The sequence below is a fragment of the Mobula hypostoma genome, chromosome 4, assembly GCF_963921235.1.
Source record: "Mobula hypostoma chromosome 4, sMobHyp1.1, whole genome shotgun sequence".
Lineage (NCBI taxonomy): Eukaryota > Metazoa > Chordata > Chondrichthyes > Myliobatiformes > Myliobatidae > Mobula > Mobula hypostoma.
The window spans coordinates 162,756,220-162,776,610 of record NC_086100.1 but is presented as its reverse complement, the minus strand read 5'-3'; the positions used below and the strand labels follow the sequence as shown (position 1 = coordinate 162,776,610).

At 41.5% G+C, this 20,391-nt stretch overlaps 1 protein-coding gene across 2 annotated transcripts in view; it reads right to left on the bottom strand.

The window, feature by feature from the left end:
• Positions 1-20,391, bottom strand: part of grid2 (glutamate receptor, ionotropic, delta 2) — a 1,226,075-nt gene that overhangs the window by 358,718 nt on the left and 846,966 nt on the right. For both annotated transcript variants that reach the window (XM_063046850.1, XM_063046851.1), the window contains exon 4: positions 1,186-1,391. In XM_063046850.1, the coding sequence (XP_062902920.1) occupies positions 1,186-1,391 (206 nt within the window). The remainder of the gene's footprint in view (positions 1-1,185; positions 1,392-20,391) is intronic.

The window sequence follows — 20,391 nt, the reverse complement described above, 5'->3', positions numbered from 1 at the left end:
TCCACACACCCACCACCCTTTGTGTGAAAGAGTTTCCCCTCGGGCCCTATCATGATCTGTGAACCCATAAACACTCTCTCGCTATTCCTTTTTTGCGCTATTTATTTAACTATCCATCTTATTTTATTTTTCATCGTCACTTACAGTGATTTTTTTATGTTCTTGCACTACATTGCCGCCACAAAGCAACAAATTTCAGAACATATATCCGTGATTATAAACTTGATTCTGAATAAAACCACGGTTGGTTCAAACCCATTCTCTTGCTTGTCCCCCATAACCTTGGATTCTCCTGTGCCCCAAACATAATTATGTAATCATCCTGAATCATCTCAGTGACTGATCATCCTCTCTGGGATAAAGAATTCCAAAGCTTCCTGAGTTTCTAAGTCTAAGTCTTAATGAATTATCCCCTTAACTGTTGTCTTCAATGAGTATCCTTTTATACTAATATAGTTGCACATTCTTTCACCACACAAAGAGCCTCGTCAGCATCTAACCTGTCTTCTTGTAACTCAGTTCATCTAATATCCAGTTCTAATATAAGTGAATTGAATAGTAGAATCTACTGGAATGTCACTGTCTTACTTTTCAAAGAATAATATTTCATCAGTTATAAGAAGGCTGCATGATTCAATATGATCATGTCTGAAAGAGTCACAGTGTAATACATAAAGGAATTATGTACTTTGGCCAAACTCTTTTAAATGTTATTGTGCCTGTCTCGTGTTATTGTATCAGTGCTTACCTTAGCCCCTCTTTTATTGCACTTACCCATAGCCTTCAGATCTTAGATTTTTCAAATATTTATCCATCGTCACCTTAATTATATCTAATATGTTGGTCTCCATCCCTTCAGGGGCGGAGAATTCCAGAGATTCATATCCTATGAAAGTATAAGTTCCTTTCAACCTCAGTTTTAAATGACTGGCCCTTTAGCTACTCTCTATTTCCCCTTGTTCAATACTTTCCTACCAGTGAAAGCACTTCAACATCTACCCTGACAGGTACCCTTCAGATCATACATGCTTGAATAAAGTCCTCCTTCATCTTTCTAAACTGCTAAGTATACAGTTTCAAACTGTTTGGCCTGTCTCAGACTGGTTCTATAGCACGAATCAGTGGGTTCATCCTCAACATAATACTTTTCTGCCACGGCATAGACATAAACTGCAGCATTCCTACCTGAGAAACAAAGGCCTTTGCAGTTTGTGGGCTCAGAAATAGAATAGCACGTCGTAGTGTGTCCCGGTACCGATTCATCTCTTCCAAACGCATTGTGGCAAACATGGTGCTGATCATCCTATTGACGTTGCTTTCCACTTTCTGCAGAGCGACATCCATTCCCTGCTGGGAGGCTTTGTCCAGAAAATCCTGTATTCCTCGGATATCTGGCAGGCAAAGAAAAATAATTATCTTGTTAAATATCAGGTTAAGTTATAGAATCCCTAGTAAGGACTTTTTGAACTTGCAATACTATTTTTTTCGAAATGTGAGCTAAATTAATCTCAATTTTGTATAAGAGTTTATTATACAGTCTCCGGCTATATTTCAGACTCGGTCTTTTGGATGTGATGAAAATGTAATGAGGTGATAGAAAACATAGCCTAAGGTTCACTTTATTGTTCACCATGTAATTTATAATGGAGAATATTGTATCTTCATTATAAATTGCGGTTTAAACATCCAATAGCATACTTTAGATATTAAAGTATTATATTTAATAACGTTCTGGGAAATTAAGTGGTGCACTGACGTTGCTGCCTCAGAAAGGGAGACTCAAGTTCGATCCTGATCTCCGGTGCAGCCTTGCCATATTATCTTTATAACCATGTGGGTTTTCTCTGGGTGCTCTTGTTTCTTCCCATATCCCGGAAACAGGTGGTTGGGTAATTTATTGGTCCGTATACATTGGGCCCAGTGTTTGTGTGTGGGAACACCTGAGGGGAGTTAATGTAAATATGGTGAAAACAGATGACAGGGAAAGAGGAATGGAGTTGCTAAGAGATCACTAATTTGATGGAGCCAATAGCCTTCATCTGTGTCATAGGAAATGTGTAAAGCAACAACAGCTTTTCCTTTGAAAGTTAACTTCATCACTAAGACATCAGACTTAAAATTTAATGCAATTGTTGTCCAATATCTGAAGACTTTTCCTGTCCAATGTCTTTAGGCAATGATCTCACATCTCAGTGGCTAGATTTTTCTTTCTTTTGTCAGTCTCTCTGCTTGAAGTCAACTTTAACTACAGCATGAAGAAGAAATAGTAAATGGTGGCATTCAGAGAGAGCTGGGTGATTGTAGATACACAACACAGAACGTTAACATGAGGATGAAAATAAAACAAAAACCAGAAACTTAAAATAAAAAAAAACACAAAAGATGCTGAAGAAACTAAGCAATTTGAAATATTAACTGTTTCTCTTTCCACAGATGCTGCCTAACTCGTTGAGTATTTTCTGCTTTTATTTTAAATGACCATGCAAATACAATAACTAGTAATGCAAAAGGAATATTGGCCTTCATTGCGTAGGGGTGAATAGGGGTATTAGAGAATAAAACTAGGAAATCTTGGTACAAGTGCACCGAACTCAGGTGAGAGCACATCTGCTATACCATATAGAGTTTTGTTCTCATTTTCAGGAAGGACATACATAACCTATAGACGCTAGAAACTTGTCATAAAAAGGAAACAGAAGATGTCGTGGTAATGTTTGACCACATTAATTCCACGATTGAAAGGATTATGAAGAATAACTGCTGAATGAATCTACTATCTCTGATATTTGGAAGCTTGAGGTGACCTCATTGAAATTTGCAAGATTTGGAGAGCTGAGAATGGTAAATGCCCTGTAGACATTTTTTCCCAGAAAGGATCTAGAATGAGGGGATAGTCTTAGGAAAAGATGTCCAAATGAAATGATGAGGAATTTCTTCCATCATGAAATTATGGATCATTGGATTTTAATACGACCATGAGCCTTGTGTACTGAGTCATCATTTAAGAACGAGACCAATTTTAGTACCACCTGGGGATACAGGGTCATGGGGATTGGGCAGGGGTCAATCAGAATATCAGTGATGGAATAGTTAAGCAGGTTCGAATGGCCTGTCCTTGGATCCATGTCTTTTGTCATTCTTCATGAATGTAACCTTGTTCATTTGTTCTTCATTTTCTCCTCAGTCTCCCTACAACATTTAATCATATCTTCACCTTGCATTATAGCTCCAGAGGCCTTCTCCTGGATGATTCCATATCCATCATTTCGATTACAGACAAGGCATTTTCAACCAATATTCCTCCGCTGTTAACCAAGGTATCTCCTTAAAGTCTCATGGAAGAACAGAAGCCATGCCTGACTTTTTATAAACTAAGATAACCCATGAAGAAAGCCACAAAATGTTACCAACTACAGGAGAACTGTTCTGATGGAGCAGTTAACTGAAGGACCTGAAATGTTAATGTTTCCTCTTCTTTCCATGGCATGTTTTGAGCATTTTCTGTTTTTATTTTAGATTTCCAGCATCTTCAACTTTATTTTTGGTCATCTTTTTGTAAAGTCTGCTCCTATTACTCTGGCCAATATTTGAGTCACAAAAATATGATAATGTACCTCCTTCAGGGCTGTATGCAAAGTTAGCCATTATGTTCATCCATATTACAATGCCTTCTCTCTTTTCCTCCCCTTATCTTCCTATGATCCTGCAGCATTATATTCCCTTCTGACTCTTCATGGTCATTATGTCTTGTTGATGATTTCCTCTTTCATTACCCCACAAGTAGAGTCAAAATCAGTCACAACTGCATGTCTAGATTTTCATTATGAAGTCTCCCACCCCCCACTCTTTCTAACCTCTGTTTTATAAAAAGCTTCTCTTATCCGTGCAAGCATATATTATGTATTTATTTAGCAATACATGCACAAAGAGGGCCTTTCTGGCCCTTTGATCCCAGGCCACCCCAGCAATCCCGATTTACCTGAACTTAATCGCAGGACAATCTACAAACGTACAAGGACCAATTAACCCACTTGTTAGGTTTGGACAGTACAGGACAGTAGGTGCTAGAGTACCCAGAGGAAACACATGCATTTCACAGGGAGGACGTAAAGACTCCTTACAGGTGACACCGGAATTGAACTCCAAACTCCGATGCCCTGAGCTGTAATAGTGTCACACTAACCGCAATGCTACCGTGGAACTCAAGGCATCGAGAGATTAGTCTTCTAACTAATCTCTTGATGCCTTGGAAAGTTACATTTCCTTAATCCTTTCAAAATAGTTCATCTCCTTCCACCATCCATCATCAACCCACCACTCCCTTCTACCTGAAGCACCTGCAGACATGCTTCAGCATTAATTCTAGTGAGTTATCATGCAGTTAAAACATATGAAAAAATGTAAGAAAAAAATGTTAGAATTCAGGGAAAAGCTGCAAGACTTTCTAGTAACGTTAGTTGAATTAATTTACACTGCAGTGATCTGAGGTGCATTTGAAGAGCTATCTGCAGCCACAGATGTAATTGTGTTGTGGTTTTTCTTTGCCAGTCAACCTGCTGTGTTACAGTGTAAACAGAATAGCTTAAAGTTAATCTTCCTGCTGCCTGAAGCAACTTGACGTGTAGCAGTCGGAGGCAAACAGCAGTATCAGCAGAGCTGCTGTAATTACTATTGACGTGACTACAGAATATGCAGTAGCACAAAGGCGCAGAATTACAAGGAAGGATACATCGAAACATGTTCCTTAAGCAAATGTGTTATGACTTCAAAATCTGGAAAATTAAGTTTAACACTCTGAAGTAAATAATGCCAGCTGAATTTAAGTTTCACCATTATACTAGGTTTGAATGCTTGAAGAATTGCAGGAGAAAGTGATTCAAGAGAAAGTTCTTCATATCAGGCAAGAAACCCGATGCTATCAAAAAACAGCATTGTTCAAGGAATGTTATTCTGTGTAGTTTATCTTTGAAGTAATAAACAATTCAGTGAATCAATAGTGTGAAAATTGTGTGTTTTTTTATTCATTCAATGGACATGAACATTGATGGCAAGGCTCCCATTCATTGAACATCCAAAGGTTTTTTTTTACAAAATATGCTTTATACACAAATATTAACATAGTACATTCCCATGTCACCAACCACATTACCAGACAGACCATTCACTAATGACAAGATTTACATCATATCAGTATGTCATCAAATTATATCAGATAGGGTGAATCCCCTCAGTCTTTTTCCCAGAAATGGGGATTCAAGATCTAGGTGACATAGGTTTAAAGTGAGGGATGAGATTTAGAAGAATTTGAGGGGCAATTCAGGGTGGAATCTATGTTGAATGACCAGTCAGAGGAAGTGATTGAGGCAGGTAATATAACAACTTAAAAAAAACAGTTGGACAAGTACATGGATTGAAAATTATTACAAGATGATGGGCCAACCACTGGCAATTGGGACTAGCTAGGATGGGACATCTTGGTCAGCAAGAATGAGTTAGACTGAAGGGCTTATTTCTGTGCTGTATAACTCTACGGCTTGTTGACTCCAAACTTTCTTTAGATTGCTTGAACAACATGTCCAAGAAATAATTACTTGGGTTCCTGCCAACTCAGTGTGTACTGACAAGAGGGACTTAAATTGCGACCTTACGGCCTATGGCCTTCGTGGCAGAACAATACTTCAGTGCACCCCTCAACATGCAGTCTTGAACTAGCAATGTGTTCAACATTCAGCCATGAACAGCTCTTTATTCTACAAGGCCAGCAGGCTTGATTGTACTGATAATCTTCTAGTAGCAGTCAATGATTATCTTTGTGTCTGTTCCTGGGAACAGCTGTAGATCAGAGATATGTTAAGATCTTCCAGTCAAAATTTCTGCATTCTCTTGAGACTGTGCCTCAGACACAGCTTTTTTTTAAAAACTCTGTGTTAATGGTTTTAGGTACAGAGAGGGGAGTTAGGAGTCAAGTTAGGGTTCAGGCAAACAGATGTGGGGTAGTTAGATTTCATATTGAGGTTTAGGGACAGAGATGTGGAGGAGTTCAAAGTGCAGCAATGTGGACAGGGGAAAAAGGGCATTCACAGTCTAGGTCTCTGCTCTGCATTCAAAGTGCAGCAACGTGGGTGTGTGATGAAGGACATCCATGAATGTCGGGCTGGCCAAGGCCGGTGGGTGGTGGGATTGGATCAAGGAGGCACGAGGGCCAGTCAGCTGCACACCTGGAGTTCCAACCTGGAACTTGGGTCCTGTTATCGGCTGGACCGGGGTTCCAAACTGAAGATTGAAGCCCAAAGGTGGATTGGAAGTCCAGAATTCGAAGTCTAGTGGAGAAATCCTGGAGACTGGAGACTAGAGGCCCAGAAGCCTGAAATGGAGTTGTGCTGTTAGTGTGTGTGAGTAGGCGGCTGGGAGAAAAGGGGCTTGTTGCTGTTTTCTTGCTTGTTCTGTTCGGTTGTGTTCTGTGTTCTGCTGAGTATTGTGAGCAGGCTATGCTGAGACAACACTTTCTGGCTGCCCCCAGCACATCTTTAGGTGTATTGATTGTTAAAGCAAACATTACATTTCACTGTATGTTTCAATATACATACATATACTAAAACATAAGAAATAGGAGTAGGAGTAGGCCGTTCTGCCCATCAAGCCTGCCCTGCCATTCAATAAGTTTAGAGCTGATCTGTCCATAAACTCAGGTCCATCTACCTGCCTTTTCCCCATAACCCCTTACTATGTAAAAACCTTTCTAACTGTTTCTTTAATATATTTAGTGAAGAAGCCTCAACTGCTTTCCACAGATTCACCACTCGCTGGGAAAAACAGTTTCTCCTCATCTCCATCCTAAATCTTCTCCCCTGAATCTTGAGGCTATGTCCCCTAGATCTAGTCTCATCTACCAATGGAACCAACTTTCCTACTTCTTTCTTATCCATCCCTTTCAAAATTTTATTGAATCTGAGTCCTGCCCTGTCATCAAAGACCATGTATCCCTTCTTAGACCATAGACTATAAGACATAGAAGCAGAATAAGGCCCATCGAGTCTGCTCTACCATTCAATCATGGCTGAACCTTTTTTTTAATCTCTTCCTCAACCCCAGTTCCCGGCCTTCTCCGCGTAACCTCTGATGCCATGTCCAATCAAGAACCTATCAATCTCTTGACTTAAATACACCCAACGACCTGGCCTCCACAGCGGCATGTGGCAACAAATTCCACAAATTCACCACCCTTTGGCTAAAGAAATTTCTCCATATCTCTGTTTTGAAAGGGAACCCCTCTATACTGAGGCTGTGCCTCCTTGTCCTAGACTCTCCCACCATGAAAAACTTTCTTTCCACATCTACTCTGTCTAGGCCTTTCAACATTTGAAAGGTTTCAATGAGATCCCCTCTCATCCTTCTGAATTCTAACGAGTACAAACCCAGAGCCATCCACCATTTCTCGTATGATAATCCTTTCATTTCTGGAATCATCCTTGTGAACCTCCTCTGGCCCTTCTCCAATGCCAGCACATCTTTTCTAACATGAGGGGCCCAAAACTGTTCACAATTCTCAAGGTGAGGCCTCAGCAGTGCCTTATAAAGCCTCAGCAGCACATCCTTGCTTTTGTATTCTAGACCTCTTGAAATGAATGCTAACATTGTGTACAGTTCTGGTCACCGAATTATAGGAAAGATGTCAATAAAATTGAGAGAGTACAGTGGAGAGTTACTAAAATGTTGCCTGGGTTTCATCTCCTAAGTTACAGAGAAAGGTTGAACGAGTTAGGTCTTTATTCTTTGGAGAGTAGAAGGTTGAGGGGGACTTGATAGAGGTATTTAAAATTATGAGGGGGATAGATAGAGTTGACGTGGATAGGCTTTTTCCATTGAGAGTGGGGGAGATTCAAACAAGAGGACATGAGTTGAGAGTTAAAGGGCAAAAGTTTAGGGGTAACATGAGGGGGAACTTCTTTACTCAGAGAGTGGTAGCTGTGTGGAACGAGCTTCCAGCAGAAGTGGTTGAGGCAGGTCCGATGTTGTCATTTAAAGGTAAGTTGGATAGATATATGGATAGGAAAGGAATGGAGGGTTATGGGCTAAGCGCAGGTTGGTGGGACTAAGAGAGTAAGAGTTTGGCACGGACTAGAAGGGCCGAGATGGCCTGTTTCCGTGCTGTAATTGTTATATAGTTATATGGTTGACATGGCATTTGCCTTCCTCTACCTGCGTTACCCTTCAGGCTGTTCTGCACGAGGACTCCCAAGTCCCTCCGCATCTCATATTCCTGGATTTCCTCCAATTCAGAAAATACAAACATTTGTAGACTGCACGTTTATTTCTACTACCAAAGTGCATGACCATGCATTTTCCAACATTGCATTTCATTTTGGCAAGGATACACTCCAGAAGTAAGATTATGATGGCCTTTTCCCATCACAACTGCCTCAAGGATAATGTGCAGAGGTGCTGAGACTCTGGATGTGCATGAACCTTCATTAAGTTGGAAATATGTGGTTTGCTGTGCCATTTAAGAGGGCAATTATGAATCAACGATGCATCTGTTGTTCCAGGAGTCACTGATTTATAAGGATCAAATCTTTCCTTCTCTAAAGAACATCGGTGAATATTTTTATTACATCTACTTGGCAGTTTTATGGTCACCATTACTAATTCTAGAACTGTCTTACAGAATTATGGAATTCTCAGAATTTAAATTCCCTAGTTGTCACGGTGGGATTTGAACTCTTATCTCCGGATTATTACACTGGGCTTTTGGATTACTGGTCCAATACACAACCACATAATTACTGGTGCTGACCTGATGCGATTATTTGTGGATTTTTGCAGGCTCCTTAATACAAGTTCTATTTATTTCCGTACCTGGGGAAATATTGTGGTCAGTGTTATAATTCCTCATGAATTTCTGAAGCTCATCCAAAAGAAAAAAAACTGAGCTAAAATGTGTAGATGCAAATCTTGAACAATGTTTTTATTCTACAGACTCTGAGCAGTTAAATGAAGTACAAACTTATTGCTAAACTATAAACTACAATTAGATGACGCTCAAGCAACTGAGAAGATAGGGCCAAAGCTATGTTATTGTGAACGAAGCAGAGATCACAATTTAAAAGGCAGACATTTCATTGCCCCACTGGAAGCTTTGCTCCAAGGTTTAAGGGAAAAAGACCATTAAATTACTACTCTAGAAATATTCATGGAGTCATAGACGCATAAAGTAAGGAAACTGGACTTCTGGTTCACTGAATTTGCGCTCATTTTTAACCATTCATTTACACTCATCCTGGTTTGATCCAATTCCTTTTTAGTGCTTCTCTCAGAGGGGGGAATGAGCAAAGAAATTAAGCAAAGAACAAAGGATTTATCAAACAAAGATGGAAAGGACACATATTCGGCCAATTCAATTATTTAATGCTGGGTTCTTTCCTCCTAATCGTGCTTTAGGATGTGGATTCTGGTGGCAAATCTGACATTTATTTTCCATCCCTCAATGGCCTTGAACAAACTGCTTGCTCAGCTATTTCTGAGGGCATTTAAGAAACAACAATATTGCGTGGTCTGAAGTAACATATATAGTATTGACATTTCAAGTTGAGGCCCTTCAGCTGAAATACGGTAGACTCTTCTTCACTCAGAGTGGTCTGAATGCAAAACTTTGAAACTATTAGCCACCAAGCACAAAGTTGTTGAGACATAGATACAACTCATAGAAAACAAAATTAGCACAAGAGAAAACAGAGGTGATTTGTAGATACAGTGAATAGAATAGGGGTAGGAAGGACTGTGTGGAATACAAGCACTGCATGAATCAAATGGGCTGATTCTGTATTCTGGGCTCTATACAGTTCTCTCCAGTAATGGCCTTAGTGGTGCCTTTCTTCACTTGTGACCAGCAGAGAAATATTATTATGTATAATGGCCTGCTGAGTGACATCTACAGTTCCTCTGTGAGGGTGGATCAATGGATATGGTGCTCGAATGTGTTTGACATTCTGTTCTTTTCTGTTTTCTCAGAAATGGAGGAGAAGAGAATGAAAATACATAGCTGGTGCTCCATGTAACAAGGCAACCTGCTATGCACCAGCACAAAATGCAAACATCCTGGAAGCTGTGCGTGTAAGTTCCACAGGTGGAGTTTGGGATGGTTTAATTCATAAATGTGGAGAAAATAACTCAGATATACGAGAACTTCAATCATTTTTGGAACCTGTCATAATTAAAATCTTGAAGACCAGTCATTCAGTTACAATCAATCGTCACAAATATTGTTGCCATGGATACAGGATCCTGACCTGCTTGCTGATTTCCTCATGTGGGAATCCAGAACCAGGAGTACATAACCTCAGATTAAAGGGTTGCCAATTCTCCTAGGGTAAGGGAATCAAGAAACAGAGGGCATAGATTTAAGGTGAGAGAGGGAATTAATTGGCACTTGAGGTTTATTGTGATATACGGCTGTTGCAAAACAACAAATTTCATGACATATGCCAGTGATATTAGAATCCGAATCAGATTCTGAATTCTGACTGCCAAATTCTGGAGTGCAACTTTACACAAAGGGTGGCACTTTTGTGGAATAAGCTGCTAGAGAAAGTTGTTGAGGCACGAATAAGATCTTTTAAAATTCAGTTTGCTTTAAGAGGCTGATCTGATGTGATGATGTTCTGACATAAAGGGATTTTTAGCACGCTTTTGTGTTTAGGTTTTGGAGTTCAATAAAATATGTTACGGGTTTCATTGAACATAAAACGCTTCACTTTGCTTTATGTACGAAAATCTACATTGGTGACCCTGATGCTCCAGGACAATTCCAGGAGTTATTGAACATGTTGGCCAATGCAATCACTTTGAAACTGCCAGAATTTTGGGAGCAAAATGCTTCTGCTTAGTTTGTACAAGCTGAGGTCCAGTTCGGTCTGCGAGAAATCACTGCTGATGACACCAAATTCTACTTCGTGGTAGTGTCGCTCAGCCATTTCACGGCTGTGAGATAGGTGAGTGTGCTTGAATACCTGCCTGAACACGATAAACAGTGATAGCTGGAAATTCATCTTTTACAGACTTTTGAACGATTAGAGTCTGACCATGCCAAACAGTTGTTGTCCCTACCTGGTCTCAGCAATGGTAAACCTTCAAAGCTAATGGACCAACTGCTGTCTCTCCTGGTAAATCACCTTCCTTGTTTTATTTTTAAAGAACTCTTCATGCTGCAAATATCTGATCAGGTTCGCATAGCTCTTGCTAATGCACCTGTGAAGGACTATAGGGAGCTTGCTAAAATGGCTGGTAGTCTACACTCAGCTACACAAAGGTGCATCATTCCTTCTCCTTCCTTTACCTCAATAAGCCCGGTCAGCAAGGCCCCCAACATAAGAATGTCCCCGGCTGTGAAACTGACAATGCCAGGTCTGTGCTTTTACCATGCTCGCTTGGTTAGCTATGCTCATCCTTATGTCACATCTGGAATTTCCAGTTGGTGGACCATTTCCCTCCATGCTGCTCTGACACATTGGGAAATCGTGTACGTGGCAGGTTACAGCAGCAGTTTGCCTTTGCCTTCTGCCGGGTGAGTTTAAAGAGGATACCACCTCTTGCAGTGGATGACCAGGACGTCTAAGTGCCTTGTCATGCTCTTAGCACTCCACCAACGCCTGCTGGCCTGCCTTCTTGACTGTTGGACCATTAATTGGTCTCTTCCACTCAATCTGCCATGGCCAGACTTCACAAGCTGAGACAGGCAGATCCCCTATCTCACTGAGGGTCGAAGACCTGTCGGCTACCCTCACCTCGATTGGCCCGTCTGCCGAGGCGGTTTACTGGGGTGTAGTCGTTGTGCGTGTTACAGCTACTTGGAGCCACAGGTGAGAGCTGAGCGCCAGGTAAGGACCAAAGTTGGACGAGCTGTCCTGAAAAGGGCATGGCAGGCCCCCCACCCCAGAGGCGCTACCCCTCCCTAGACACCCCATACACCGCTAGGAAGTGCCAACTGCCTTGCAGCTTCGAGAACATCAGAGGTTAACACTGTGGGTTCCAGCTGGCAGGGATGTCTACTATTCATTATAGACACCATTTCAGGGCAACACTTCCTGTGTGACACAGATGCTCAAGTGAGTGTGCTGCAAACATTGCCCATTGATGAGAAGGCAAAGAGCAACAAAACCTCGCTGGAGGTGCCAAAGGCAGCAAGGTTCAGACTTACAGCACATGACGGGTGACACTCTGTTTCAGTGGGTGACTTTGCACATGGAACTTCATCCTGGCTAAAGTGCCTATACCTCTGCTCGGTGCAGATTGCCTGTGTGCCCAAGGACTGTTGGTCGATCTTCAGTATTGCCGGCTTGTGGATGTCAAGGACTTTGGGTCAATACCCTGCTCCCTTCAGTAAGTTCAAGCACATGCACCACTGCTGGGCGAATTCCCAAACCTCAGCAAGCCCTCATCTCCACTACAGTCACAAACCATGTGGTCGACCGCCACATTCCCACAATGGGCCCACCTGTCCATACCCACACGTGTAGACTAGACCCAGAAAAACAGGTAACTGCCAAGGCAGCCTCTCACCTTTGTTGGTCGGAAGCTCCATCCCCCCAAAAGGAAGTACAGCACGTTTGACTGTGAGCTGCTCATCTCTACCTGGCTGTCTGTAATTTCTGTTTACTTCTAGAGGGTTGCCATTTCACAGCGTTTGTTGACAACAAACCCCTCGTGGACACAATGACCAAAATATCAGACCCTTGGTCTGCATGTCAGCAATACCACCTGGCATACATATCCGTGCTCACAACAGATATACAACATATCTAGAGGAAAAACAATGCCGTGGCCAGTTGCCTCTCACAGCCAGCCATTGAGGCCACATACGTAGGGGCTGACTCTGCCAGCATGACAACCGACCAAGTTACTGACCCAGAAGTGCAGGCTTGCCAAACAACAGTGACAGGCTTGCGGTTGGCTGACATTAAGCTTGGGGAAGCTGGAGTTTCTCTCCTGTGTGATGTCTCAACCGGTTGCTCTCACCCCATCATGACCACAAACTGGAGATGGACTGTTTTTGACTCCATACATTGCCTTTTGGATCCGGGCCAGAAGACCTCACAGAAACTGGTTGCACTAAAGTTTGTTTGGCATGGCCTCAGAAAGAACATGCGTGATTAGAGGGAAGTTTGTGTGAAGTGCCAGTGGATAAAAATGACAGTTATGTACAAGTGTCATGGCAGCTTTTGAGATCCCTGAGCGATGGTTTGACAATGTGACTATGGGCCTTGTTGGACCTCTTCCCCCCTCCAGCAGTTTCACACACTTTCTTACCATGGTCCGTACCACTAGGTGGCCAGAGGTCGTCCCTCTATCACTGACGACAGCTGCAGACGTGGCTCGGGTATTCACCAGCACCTCGGTTGCTCAGTTCGCACCTCATCTATTGCCTCTGACCGCAGTTCCCAATTCATTTCAGACCTTCGGGCTGCGCTGGCCCAGAACCTTGGTGTTAGGCTACATCACACCATGGCGATTCATTCTCAGTCCAATGGCCTATGTGAGCGCTTTCACTGCTCCTTAAAGGCTGATGGCTGATCTGAGAGCTTCCCTGACCGATGAGTGTTGACATTATCCTCTCCCATAGGTCCTGCTGGGGCTCAGAATTGCTTCAAAAGCAGATCTGCAGTCATCTATGACTGAGTTGATAAATGGGCAGCCCTTTCGAGTGCTGGGTGATTTCAGTCCTGATGCCAGGTTGCCTGGTTGGCCTTTCAACAGTGTTCTATTCTCCTCAATAAATTTAATTCCTTTTCAACTAGTCCTACCTCCCATCATGACATACAGCACTCTTGGGTCCCTGGTGACCTACAGTACGCCACATTTGTTTTCATCTACCATGCACACCAACTTCCCTTTAGGCCCCCTTACGACAGCCCGTTGCATGTTTTGGAATAGACAGAGAAGATGTTTATCACAGATAAGAGGGGTCGACCTGAACCTATTTTGGTCGATTGTTTTAAAGCGACCCACCAAGAAATGGAGTATTCCGCATCATGACATGACCATGAATGTGTCAATGCTCCTCTGGACATTACAGTTCCTCCACCCATGGAACACAGGATCCGAGTCAGGCAGCTTGTTTGCATTCCAGACAGGCTCACAATGCCGGTTTCAGTGAATTCTTGGGGGGGGGGGCTGTGTGGGGTAATGTATTTGGGACAAATGGACATGATTCACAACCACTGATATTGAGTCAGGATTTCACTTTAGGAGGCTGGTCTGACGTGATGATGTTGTGATGCAAGGATTTTTTTTAGTGTGCTTTTGTGTTTAGGTTTTGGAGTTCAATAACATGTGTTAAGGGTTTCATTAAACATGAAATGCCTCACTTTGTTTTATTTGTAGAAACCTACATTGATCAATCAACACTGGCCAATTTTGCTGAAGGGTCTGTTTCTATCCTATGCAAATCAGTAAGTCTACAACAATTGAGAGCAAAGTGAGGAAGAATTTTCCATTTTGTGAATCTTTGGAGTTCTATCCCTCAGAGGGATGTGCAGTATGCCTCTGCAAGGCCAAGCAGACATACCTATGGACCTTTTAGGAATCAAGGATTTTGGGAAACAGGTGATAAAAGATTTTGAACAATATACAAAAGAAAAACCTGCAGGAACTCAGTGGGTCAGGCAACATCTATAGAGGAAAATGGGTATTTGATGCTTCATTTCAGTTCATGTTTCTGCACCAGTTAAATGTTCTCAATCAAAAATGTCAGCTGCCTATTTCCCTACACAGATACTGTCTGGCTGATCAGGTTCCTCCAGCTTTGTCTATGTTGCTTCCGATTCCAGTATCTGTAGTCTCTTGTGTCTCCATTTAACTGTTGAATCTGTAACCTCAGATCAATCATGAATAGCTGAACAAATACATCAGGAAATGAATATCCTGCTCCTACTTCCTATGCTCTTTGCATCATTCTGTTCGGCACAGGGAAGTCATAATTTAGATATTTATAACTCTTGAAGGGGGCTGTCACCTAATTTATTCCCTCTGCTTTGATGAGATGTTAACATGATTGTTATGCAATCCAGGTAAAATTTCTAAATGACCTTGCTTTGCTATTTAATAACATCATGGTTGAGCTTCTAAAGATATGTACTTTTGCATTGTATATATGCATATTGATCACAACATTGAAGGCTCCTTTAGACATAAAAGATTCCCAGCTTCATGAGGGAAGATAGTTAAATCACATTTTTCAAATGTCACCCCCTTATCCTATGAACAAACTTGTTCACCCAAGGAAATATTTTACTCAACTTATAACATTATTCTAACATTATCTTTCTTGTATAGAATACAGGTCCCTTCAGAACAACACTAGTTACAGACCTCCTGCCAGAAGAAGTCCTATTAACCACTACCCTTCGTCTTCCATGGTCAAACAAATTCTGAATCCAAACGGCAAATTCACTGTGAATCCCATCCATCTTAATTTCCTGGATGAGGGACCTTAGCATACGCCTTACTATGATCTGTGAAGACAATATCCTGCTCTACTTTCAATTATGTTTGTCACCTCCTCGAAAAATTCAGTCAAATTATTAAGGCAACTTCCCCCACACAAAGCCATGTTGGCTATTTCTAATCAGGCCATGGTTTTACAAAGCACATAGATTCTATCCTTTAAAATCCTCTGCAATAATTTCCCTACCAATGATGTGAGACTTACTGCTCCATTGTCTCCAGGATTCCCTGCTATGTCCTTGTTAAATAATGTGACATTAGTTACTTGCCAATCCTTCAGGACCTTGGCTAGAGAAGGTAAAGAGATATTGGTCAAGGCACCAGTAATCTCATCTCTTGCCTCTCTGAATTATCTAGCGTATATCCCATCAAGCCTCGAAGATATCCATCCTAATGTTCTTTAAGAGACACAAGACAACCTCCTTTTTTGATCTGGAAATGCCCTAGACAGGGATTCCCAACTGTTTTAATGGCATGGATCTTTACCATTAAATGATGGGTGCTTGGGCCCCAGGTTGGGAACCTCTGCTCGAGGATATTAGCATTCTCCACACTGATCTCACTCTCCTCTAAGTCATTCTCCATGATAATTACTGATGCAAAGTACTCATTTAGCACCTTACCCACATCGTCTCCAAACACGTTTCCTTCTTTATCCTTGAGTAGTCCTACCAAATCATAGTTATCCTCTTGCTCTTGATGTATGTATTGAATGTCTCAGGATTCTTTTTAATCCTACTCACCAAGAACTATTCATAGCCCTTCTCGACTCTACTAATTCCCTTCTTGAGTTCTTCTCTGGCATTATTATACTACTCAGTTGCTCTGTTTGGTTTTAGCTTCCTAAACATTACATACATTTTATTTTCCATCTTATCTTCCATGTTTCTATCCAGGGGGTCAGTGTGGACATAGTGGAAGATTACAAATACCTGGGGAAACGAATTGACAATAAACTGGACTGGTCAAAGAACACTGAGGCTGTCTACAAGAAGGGTCAGAGCCGTCCCTATTTCCTGAGGAGACTGAGGTCCTTTAACATCTGTCGGATGATGCTGAGGATGTTCTACGAGTCTGTGGTGTCCAGTGCTATCATGTTGTGCTGGGGCAGGCAGACACCAACAGAATCAACAAACTCATTCGTAAGGCCAGTGATGTTGTGGGGATGGAACTGGACTCTCTCACGGTGGTGTCTGAAAAGAGGATGCTGTCCAAGCTGCATGCCATCTTGGACAATGTCGCCCATCCACTACATAATGGACTGGTTGGGCACAGGAGTACATTCAGCCAGAGACTCATTCCACCGAGATGCAACACTGAGCATCATAGGAAGTCATTCCTGCCTTTGGCCATTAAACTTTACAACTCCTCCCTTGGAGGGTCAGACACCCTGAGCCAATAGGCTGATCCTGGACTTATTTCCTGGCATAATTTACATATTACTATTTATGGTTTTATTACTATTTATTATTTATGGTGCAACTGTAACGAAAACCAGTTTCCCCCGGGATCAATAAAGTATGACTATGACTATGACTATGACTAAATTCACCACCACTCTCAAAATCCAGGGTTCCCTTACCTTGCATCTGTTTACTTCCATCTTATTGGAGCACATTTATCCTGTACTCTGTACAGTTGTTCTTTAAACACTCTCCAAATGTCAGAGCAACACAAGCAAAATGCTGGAGGAACACAGCAGGCCATGCAGCATCTATGGAAAAAAAGTACAGTCGACGTTTTGGGCCAAGACCCTTCTCTAATGCTCTAATACTCTCTTGCAAGGTTTTTGAATGGTATCAGTTAGTGCAATTGCTTTACAGCACCAGTAATCATCAATTGGGGTCAATTCCCACTGCTGAATGCAAGGAGTTTTTAATGTTCTCCCAATGACCGTATGGGTTTTCTCCAAATGTTCTCGTTTCCATAAGACCATAAGACATAGCAGCAGAATTAGGCCATCTGGCCCTTTGGGTCTGCTCCGCCATTCAATCAGCTGAATCCTTTTTTTTCTCTCTTCCTCAACCCCAGCTCCCGGCCTTCGACCCGTATCCTTTGCTGCCATGTCCAATCAAGAACCTATCAATCTCTGCCTTAAATATACCCAACGACCTGGCCTCCACAGCTGCATGTGGGAAAAAAATTCCACAAATTCACCACCCCCTGGCTAAAGAAATTTCTCTGCATCTCTGATTTGAAGGGGCACCCCTCTATCCTGAGGATGTGCCCTCTTGTCCTAGATTCTCCCACCATGGGAAAAATCCTTTCCACATCTACTCTGTCTAGGCCTTTCAACATTCAAAAGATTTCAATGAGATCCCCCCTCTTCCTTCTGAATTCCAGCAAGTACAGACCCAGAGCCATCAAACATTCCTCGTATGATAACCCTTTCATTCCTGAAATCATCTTGGTGAATCTCCTCTGGACCTTCTCCACATTCCAAAGAAGTATGGTTTCCTCCTACATTCCAAAGAAGTATGGTTAGGATTAGTAAACTGTGGGCATACAATGGTGGCACCAAGTGTGTGACACCACTTGTGGGCTGCCCCAGTACAATCCTCACTGACTTCATTTGATACAACTAATGCTTTTCACTGAATGTTTTGATGTTTTGACATACTTGTGACAAACGAAGCTAATCTAATCTTTAATTTTTATGTATGGCTATCTTAAAACTTAAGGAATTGTGATTTTTGTTCCCCTGCTGTCTATCTTTCTACTCCTTCCCATAGCACTGGGAGTAATCCAGAGATTACTACCTTCAAGGTTCCGCTATTCAGCCTTATTTATAACTCCCTAAACTAAAGAGAAACACAATTACTATTTCATATCAAACTGACCTGAAACGTGTACTCTTGTTTCTCTCCTGCCAGGTGTTGCTTCACAGCATTTTTTTGTTTTAATTTCAGATTTACAGCATCTATAGTTTATTGATTTTCACTTAACCAGTCAATGTTCATTTGGAATACACAGAATATAGAACAGTACAGGACAGGAAATGGCCCTTCAGCCCACGATGTCTGCATTGACCACAGTGCCAAGTTAAACTAAATCCCTTCTGCCGGTATATGTCTCTCTTTTTCTTGAATATTTATTTGTCTTATAGTTGCTGAAATGCTACTCTTGGATCTGCTTCTAACAATACCCATGGCAGCCCATTGAACAAATGTTTTTTTACAGTAACTCATAGATTATTCTCTCCCTTTACTTTGTACCAGCGGAAGACTTAATCATTACTACAGATGAGAAATTGCTGAGCCCAAATGCTGATCTATGTGGTGCTTCTCTGGTTCTACTCTACTGCTCTGAAAATATTCAATTTGTTCATATGTTCTGTCTTCTTTCAGTAAACCAATCATCATTCCATGTTGAGATATCACTCCTAATCTCATGGATCATAAACTCTTGTAAGACTCTAAATGAAAAAGAACCATCTTAAGAGGTTCCTAAACTAATTCTGTTTACTGGGCACACTGCTAGAGGAAAGATGTGGTTAGACCAGAAAGAGTGCAGAAAAAATTACCAGGATAACGCCAGGATGCCAGGTCTAGAGGGCCTGGGTTACAGGGAGAGGTTGGCCTCTTTTGCTCCTTGGAATGTAGGAGAATGAGGGGTGACCTACCAGAAGTGTTTAAAATGATGGGAGGCATAGATCATTTGGATGGTAACAGTATTTTCCCCAGGGTAGTGGAGTCCAAAAAAAAGGGCACAGATTGAGGGTGAGAGGGGAAAGATTAACTTTTATACCCATATAGTAGTGAGTATATGGAATTGGTTGAGTAGCTTTGATAGTATCATTTAAAAAGCGCTTGGAAATATATGTGAGGAAGTAGAGCTTGGAGGAATATTGGTCAAATGTAGGAAATTGAGATTTGCCAGATGGACAATGTGGTCAGCATGAACTTGTTTGGTCCAAGGGCCTGTGACTGTGCTATATTGCTCTGACTTTATGTCTCTATTTAGACACCTCTGACAGTTTGACAAATATGGGATAGTTTTGTAAACCTTAGGTGGTTGGAAGGAAATTGATTTGATTTTTTTCTCCTGATATGCCTAATAACTATTTACTTTCACATGTCTCCCATGTCTCCCACTTCTAACATGGTTTTCTTGGTGAATTAGGTCTATAGGAATGGTTTCGATGGATTAATGTGGATCTTTATATATTAATCCTCTTCAAAGAACTGTAATATTTTTATTGTTCTCATGAAGGATTTCGGATCTGAAGTGTTTCTCTTTCTGTTGTCCAATCTCTTGCCTATCTGCTTCTCTTTCAATGGATTCTGCTGATCATAGTTCCAGCATTTTCTGTTTCTATTTCAGATTTTCAGTATTGAGGAGGTTTTAAAATTTTACTTTCATCGAGCCATACAACAAGTAAACAGGGTCCTCAACCCACCAAGACAGTGCCAACCTTGAGCCACCCATTTACACTAATCCAACTTCTTATCAGCTCCTCCCAGATTCTACCACACATTCACATGCTCTGGCCAATTTACATTAGCCAAATAACCTACTTACTTGCACGATTTTAGGGCGTGGAGCTGCTGCCAGAGCACCAGGAGGAAACTCTTTTAGTAACAGGTAGAATTTGAAAACAACGTACAGTACATGCACAGGAAGTGCTTAAAGTCAGAATTGAATCCTGTCAAGATAGGTCAATTACACTGTAAGGCTGCAGCTCCACTAGCTTTTTCATTCTGCTGCCAACCATTTTCTTAATATATTTATATCTGGTTGAAATACAATTTAGTAATATCCTCTATACTGGCCACCGATCCTTATATCTGTTTTCCCAATCTCTAAAGTCAGGATTGATAATCTCCAACTAATTTTAAGCAAAAGATCTGTTTCATATAACACAGCACTAACATCACCATTTTAGAGGTTTTC